Raw genomic sequence first — 8,587 nt, forward strand, 5'->3', positions numbered from 1 at the left:
TAAAATTAATCCATTAATCAGGTAAGAAAAGGGACAAATTAATTAATGCTAACTTACCTTTTAGCTAAAGAAATGAAAAACAACACGGCACCGCAAGCGACACACAAACGACACAAAAAAGAATAGCACACGAAGAAGAAGACGAAATCACTCCTGAAAAATCATCTTTCATTCATTTAATTAATTTCATTAATACTTTTCTGGTACGACATTAATTAAAAAAGAAAAGAAGAAGAAACAATGAAAAAAAAACTGAGCATAAGTTAAGAAGGGAAGAAAGTTGAAAAAAAAAAAACGTCATTTATAATGACAAATAGTATTAAACAATGCAAGAATTATAAAATTTGAAATAAAAATTGCAATAAAAGAAAACAAAAAGGGCAGAAAAGTAATTAAATTATTTGTCGATTAATAGATGCTGCATAATTTAATTAATATTTGTTTCTTAATTAATTAATTTTTTACTTTTAAGACTTTTCTACACTTTTAGATATGTAAACAAAGCGAAGTTTTTATCAAATATTTTCATTACCATTTAAATTATTAAAAAATATGAAAAAATGGCAAATAAAAAGAAAATAAAAAGTTTAATTGAATAATTAAGTTATAGTGTTTTTCTATAATTTGAAAAAAAAAAATCGTTTTTTTTCTTCCATTTAAATTAATCAATAAACAGAAGCAATGATTGTTAGTCAATAAACGAAAATTAGTCATGAGAATGAAACCAGTTTTTCATTTTTCTTTTTTTGTTTTCTAATATTTTTTAAAATTATCACTTTTTATTTCTTTCTTAATCTATAAAAGAAAAGACAAAAATTTAATAATAAATTAAATATTTTTAAAAATACAAATTAAAATTTGGAATCCATTTTAGATATTATAAATTAAAGAATGAAAAATATATTTGTATGAAAATAATTTGAAAAAGAAGAGGAAGAAATGAATGTAAGTTTCAAAAACAAAAAATTGCCCAAGCAACTGCTAGATTGACAAAAAAAAGAAGAAAAGAGCCTAGCTGGATGAAGATAAAATGATCCAATCAATCCTTCTTTGAAAATTTTCTGATGTCACTTGAAATATTCAATGAATGAATTGCTTGCATTATTTTTCTCATTTATAAAAATTTTATACTTTAAGTAAAAATTGTTTAACATTCGCTTTCATACAAACATACACATTACCAAGTTGACACAATTTTCATTTATAAAACTTTAAATCATATAGATGACAATAAATGACAGATATGTTTAGTATTTATGATGAAAAAATACGAATAAATATGATAATTAATTTATTACAAATAAATTATATCACTATTTTTGGTTAGTATTAATCATATAATTAACGATTTCATATCATATTTACAGCTTACTTTTACGATCAATATTTGGTGACAATTGTTACATACATACACACACACACACACACATGCACACACATATATATTCACACATATACACACACATACACACACATATACATACACAGACACACATATGCACACACAAATATATTCAGGAACACTTTAATGCACTGAATGGATCCACGAACATATACACATGCATGTCTTTATCAATTTATTCAAAATTGATGCACGAATTTGATCAAAGATTGAGACCGAATATTAGTATTTTCATGAATGATTCTTCTTTTGTTTTCTTATTTTCTATAATTTTTTTTTTTAACGTGTAAAAGATACTTAATTAGGTTTACTATTTTTCGACAATAACAATGAAATGTAAGTAAGAAAAAGAAAGAAATAATGGAGAAAAGAAACGAAATAGTTATATACTTTATTCATGGAATTCTTAACTAAAAAAAATGAATAACTTGATAATTAGCCAATTAAACATGCAGAGGATAGATGAAGACAAGAAAGGTTAAGGAGTGGCTGTGAAAATAGTAAGAATTAGCTAGAAAGATGATATGAACGTGGGGGAGGAAGAGGGAGGGGGTAGGGGGGAAAGGTTGAGGAAACAGTAGGAAATAAATAAAAAGGTGACAGGAATGAGACAAGAAAGGTTGAGAGCGAAAAAAGAGAGTAGGAAGAGGAAAGTAAAATAGAGCATAAGATGGCAAATTAAGTTTACATTTAATGCTGCAAAATCACAATTGCGTCTATTGGATTAATGTATTTGATTTATTTCACTCTATCCATTTCCTTTCTATTTCAACTCTCTTCATTTCCATTGTTACTTTTTGCTTTTTCTTTTTCTTTTGAAAAGCTTTTCTTTTTCAAAGATTTTTGCTAAAAAAGAAAAAAAAATTCAAGCCAATTTTATATTATATTATTGCTGAATTGAACTTGAAGAAATTTCAAAATTAAATTTTTTTTCCCATTGGTACTTCATAGTACTCTTTTAAATTAATATCAATTTACATGTGGAAAATTTCTCGAAATTCAAAATATTTTGCAGTTTTAACTAAAATGAATGGTTAATTTTTCTTTAAATTATAAAATGACTTAAGTTATGGCAAAACAAAAATTTCATTAATATTCGAAATATTGGAAATTTTTGAAAAGAACAAATCAATGCATTTTTTATTGTTTTGAAAATTTTGAATTGAAAACATTTTTCTTTTTTGAATAATGAATTTGTTTGGAGAAGTTTTGAAAAAAGAGAAAAGATGGAAACGATATTTAATTTTAAATGATATCAATTAAAATTAAATTAAATAACTCATCAATTAAATAACATTTTTGAATCAAAAATGGTGCAAAATTATGCGCAAAAAATTAAATATGTAAAATTTGACGGATTTATTTCGTAGTAAACGTTCCACACACACATACATACACATACACACACACACACACATATACAAACATATACATATGAACACACATACACACATACATACATACTTGATGACATATATCGATATATTAAAAAGCATACCGTTGTTATCTAAAAACTGGAATTGATGAAGCTAGAAAATAATTTATCAACAATTTATAGAAATGCAAAAAAAAAGAGGACAAATGAGAAGGACAAGTAAAAAGGATAGGAAAGGTCAAGAAAGGTCAGAATGATGAAAAGAAATAATGCAAGAAAAAGTTTATGAAAATACATCATCGAAAAAGAATACCTATCAGATGTATGTTTACTCAATCAGTTGACATTAAACAAGAAGAGAAATGAAAACAACCGTTAACATGCAACCTTCTATTTCTTCTTCTTTTTTCTTAACATTTTTAAAATCTAACAGTTTTAAATAAATCAAAGCTAACAATGATATTGATAATGTTGATAATGATATGCTATGATAATTTCATTCAATTTATATAAGAGTAAATTTGATTAAAATTTGCATATGGAATAAAAATAAATTAATAAATGGTTAAATAAAAATTCCCAATAATTGATATCATATATTTGTTGCAAAAAAAAAAGAAAAAATATCAATGATTGATTGTTTAATTAGGAATTCTCCATGAATTAATTAATTGCTCATTAGAAAACAAAAGTGATAAATTTATTAAAGCAAAATGTATCGATAATTAACTGATTAATTAAAAATCATTAATGAACTGACTAACTATTCGTCGGAAAATACAAGTGTAAATTTACTAAAACACAATATGTCAATGGTTAATTGAATAATTAAAAATAATTTATAAACCAATTAAATACTCATTAAGAAATTGAAACGATAAAGTTATTAACTCAAATTTTTTTCCACAAAATTGGTCATTTTTTTGCATAAATTATTGTTTTTATTTTAATGCATTTATTTGTGAAAGAAAAAATTAATAAATAATCAAAAAATATTTTATAAATTTTATTACCAAATTGCATTTTATTATTAATGGATATTATTTTTCAGTAATAATTTGGGAAGAAAAAAAAACTTCGACCAATTTAAAATTCATAATTTTTTCAAACTTTATTTCTTCCCATGAGAAAATAACATGACAGTTTAGCATTTAAAAGGATAGAAATATGTATGAAATTATAAAAGGAAATGAAATGAATTCAGAAGGGATTTTATTTATTTATTTATTTTTCACTTTCTTTTTTCTTTTTGTTTTTTAAAATAAAACTTTGGACATTTATAGAATGTGAAATTTACAACTGAAGAAAAAATTTCAAAAATTATGCCGTTTTCCACTTTTCTTTCCCTTCATACTCATTCACTTTCCCACTTATTCTCTTCGAATTTTATTTATTTTTTTTTTTAAATCAAATTTCAGCTAAAATCAAAATAATATAAATAGTAGCGTTGTTGGTTAGTGAAATTAAAATTATTTAAGAATTTTAAAAATGTTTACAAACAAATATTTGTTTAAATGAAAAAAATCAAACTTTGGAAGTGATTAATTTCGAAAGTATTCATTTGCACTCTTTACTTTTTATTTTTTATTCTTATTTGCTAATAAAATGTTGCGGAAGTGAAGTAATTGCATTCGAATTACTTTTCTTCACATGAAAATAATCCTATTTTCATTTTGGCTCTTTCAAACTCTTCTTGGCCTTGGCCTAATGATAAGTTTTGCCCTAAATTCAATCAACATGTACATAACAAATATACAAATATTTGTTCACTTGAGGCTCTATCTTTTAATGATATTGGAATTAATAAGAGAAGATAAGTAAATATATTTGTAAATAAATGGGAATGATTGATTAAATTTATTGAATAATACAACAAATGATATGATAATACGACAAATAACAAATTTCAAAAATATCATCATACGATAGGATTATTATTTTTACAAACTAATCCTTCCAAATTAAATAAATGAATTCCAATTTGAAATAAGTAAATGTAAATACATAGATGATAATGGCTAACTAAATTTATTGAATAATAAATAACAAGATATGTAAACGAAATATTAACATTTTATAAAATTTAAAATTTTTAAACTTTAAAATTTATCACAAAATTATTTTGATACAAAAACATTTCCTACCTATACAATTAAATCTTTTCTAATTCAATTAATAAATTCCATTCTAAATTATGATCATTTTTGCCATCATTATCATTATCAACATTATTATTATCTTATATTTTTCATTAGGAACTAGTTAATTGCATTTTTTTTTAATTACTCATAATAATATGATAAAAGAAATGAAAAAAGAATGAATGAGTCATTCATATATTAAATATTTTATTATAATATTGCAGTAATATAAATGCCATCTATAATGTTATCACTATTGTTATAACTGGTTGCGCAAAAGTTTTGCATTTTTCGATGCAATATAACTGGTTTTGTACGAAATTTTGCATTTTCAAATTTTAAATTTATGAAAAATAACTGAAATAACAGTGATAATCATGAAATCACTGCATTATTTTAATTGTTTCTATCAAAAAAAGAAAAAAAAGTTTGTAATCAGTTTTAATAATTGATAAAAAACCTATTATTAAATGATTAGCTCCTTATCATGTGGTAATTACTTATCTAAAAAATGAATAAACAATAATGAAACAAAATAAAATAGTAAAGAATAAATAAATATTGACATTATTATTAGCTGATTACTCAATTACTTATATATCAATTTTTCTCATTTTATCTGATTGTTTAATTAGTACCAAATTTAACTTCTCATTATCTAATAATTTACAGATATTTGAAATGGCAAAAAATATAAAACCAAAATGAAAAAAAAGACAAATAATTTATCATCAATAAATTAGTTAATTAAATTTAAAATGAGAACAAATTGAGTAAATTGATGAAGAGAATGAAAAAAGAGATGTTGTTGTTGTTGTTGATAATGTTAATGATGACGAAGGAATGATTGTAGTAATGAAGGAAGAAGAAGAAGAAGAAGAAGATAGACGAGAATAAATTATGGCAGAATATAAGCAGGTTTTCATTGAAGTTGATCTTAAATTGAAGATTATCAAACAAGCAATAATACCAACTACACCAATAATGTCAACAGCAATGACAACAATGCCCAATAGAACATCAACAACATTAATAGCCAAAATACTTGAATTTGTTTGTTTGATTTACTTTTGTTGTCTCATCTTTATTGGTTAGATTGGAAGCAGTTTGACAACTTTTCCATCGTTTTATTCAAATAAATCCATTATTGATTTATCAATCAATTTTGATCATTTTTCCTATCATTATATTTAGATTTTAACCTTTTATCTTTTCTTATTTTTCAATCAATTAACAAATTAGATTTTACAAAAAAAAAAGTTGTTAATTTACATATTCATTGCAATAAAAATTGTAAACAAAAAGCAAAAAACATTTTTTGTAAACATTTTTAGAAAACTGTAAACAAAATTATTGTTTGTTATTGTTATTATTTACATAATATTACAACAATTAAGGATGGTGAAAAAAACGATGGATAATTATTACTGTGATAATGAAATTAATTGTATCCCAATTATTGAGGCATTTTTTTAATAGTTAAAATTGTGCAATTCTTAATTCATAATTGTTATTATCATTATTATTATCTTGCAGAAATAAATGACATTAATTACTAATTGTCAACATTACTATCATCATTAATAGTAATTAAGCACTAAAAATTTTCTGCATTCTTTCTTTTATTACAGCAAATATCATTTATTTCATTAATTTATTTTCTAATTCATATATTATGAAGCAATAATTTAACAGAAAGTTATAGAAAAGAAAAAAACTTTCACATTTGCTTGCTAAAGATCGAATAAAAATTTCAAAAAAGCTAAAGATATGATACAATTGATGTTTTAACAAAATATGAATAAAATCAAAACTTGAACAAATTTGAAATTCGATACTTTTTTACATTAAACCTCATCTGTTTTTAACGGGAAAAAATTTTTTTTTCATTTTTAATTTTAAAAATGTGAAGCTTAACATTAAAAAGTTGATGACTAGATTATCCAACAGCACTTAAATTATCAAATGTATACGATTATAACACATATTAGACTCAAATTGAAATTTTAGATTTAATTCATTTTTTGATAGGTTTGATAAATTCATGAACATAGTGAAGGACAATGAATAAAATTGGAAAAATTATTGAACCAAGTCTTAACATATTAGTAATTAAAATTGTAAGTTAAAAATAATCAAAATTTAAATTTATTAAAGAGACTGGTTGCAGGATAAACAAAAAAAATTAAACTTTGGAATTTTTTTTTTGCAAAATTTAATTGTGGATGTCAGGCAATTAATTGCTTTAATTAATTTCCTAATTTTTAATTCATCTGATAAAAATGAGCAACTTAAAAAAAAATTTGTTTAGAAGATTTAACTTTTAATTTAGAAAACTTTTATTTGAAACCATTCATTGTAAATTTATCATTTACAAAATATAATTTCAAATTAATAATTCATATAAGTATGGGAGGAAGAAATCGAAAAATGGGAAATAAACAAACGAGGCAATAACTGATTTTAAATGAAAAATTAAGACAAAAATTTTAAGCTAACTTAAATATAAACAATTTCAACTCAAATATTATGTTGTCAACAAACATTTTGAAAAAAAAAGAACCAATAATAAAGTAAGCGTAAATTTGAAAATTAGCAAAGATATATTGGCTAATTAAGGGCTAAAAAATGCAAAATATTCATAGGAATCATAAAGTATCATTTATCATTTGATAAGTTGAATAATGATAAGATTTGTGATATATTTATACTAGGATAGATAGAATTATCTAGAAATACCAATATGAGACTAAATGAAGTTGAATCATGATAAGATATATCTTTCTATTTGTATAGACAAGATTATTATTGATAAATATATCAGTATGATGCTAAATGATATATCTATATTCGTTAGACAGGAAATGATATACCTATAGTTGTAAAGATAAGAAATAATATATTCATACTTGCAAAGATAGGAAATGATATATTAATAATTGTAATTGTGTGGATAGTATTATTATTGATAAACATATCAATGTGATAGTAAGTGATTTGTGATAAGAAATGATAGTTTAAAATGAAATGAATAAATAGTGAAAGTGGTAGGATGGAATGATTTGTGTAGTTATTACAGCAAATCGGGTATAGCGATATTTTGAAAGTAAGCAAGAGGGATGGATGATGATGATGATGGTTAGAAGAGTTGAGAAGAGTGATTAGTTAACTAGCATCACTCTCCTAACGAACAAGAAGCATTTCATTTTCTCTACGATCTTGAAATGAAGAAATGGAAATGATATTTGTTTACAAAATCAGAAAGTAAGAGTAGGATAAAGGAACGGAAAGAAGAGGAGGAAGAGGGGGAGGAGGAAGAGAAGGAAGAGGAGGAGGAGGAGGAGGAGGATGTAGAAGAGGTATAGTGATTGGATTGAGCTATATTACTATTGTAAGTTAAAGGATCTCGATCAACTTCAAAATATAAGAGGCACAAATTGAGAAGGAAGAAGACACATCTCTATCTAACTACCCAAACAACCACCTACACAAATGTATACAGATAGACATACACACGTATACTATACAATTATAAATATTAAAAGTTTGTTAGTATGACGTATCTGAGACGTATCCACGTATCCACCCCCATACTTACGCATAGAAAAAAATACGTGAAGTTCTAAAAATTGTAGTTATTAGCTCTAAAGATAAGTAGTGAGTACATAT

General features: G+C 23.6%; 1 protein-coding gene across 1 annotated transcript in view; it reads left to right on the forward strand.

Annotated features, from left to right (window-relative positions):
- Positions 1 to 8,037: 8,037 nt before the first annotated feature.
- Positions 8,038 to 8,587, forward strand: part of LOAG_18171 (hypothetical protein) — a gene marked incomplete at both ends in the record, with an annotated part of 1,296 nt that continues 746 nt past the window's right edge. The window contains 2 exons of the mRNA XM_020450837.1: positions 8,038 to 8,056; positions 8,180 to 8,277. Coding sequence (XP_020305435.1) covers positions 8,038 to 8,056; positions 8,180 to 8,277 — 117 coding nt within the window. The remainder of the gene's footprint in view (positions 8,057 to 8,179; positions 8,278 to 8,587) is intronic.

This window comes from Loa loa (assembly GCF_000183805.2).
Source record: "Loa loa unplaced genomic scaffold supercont3.215, whole genome shotgun sequence".
Classification (NCBI taxonomy): domain Eukaryota; kingdom Metazoa; phylum Nematoda; class Chromadorea; order Rhabditida; family Onchocercidae; genus Loa; species Loa loa.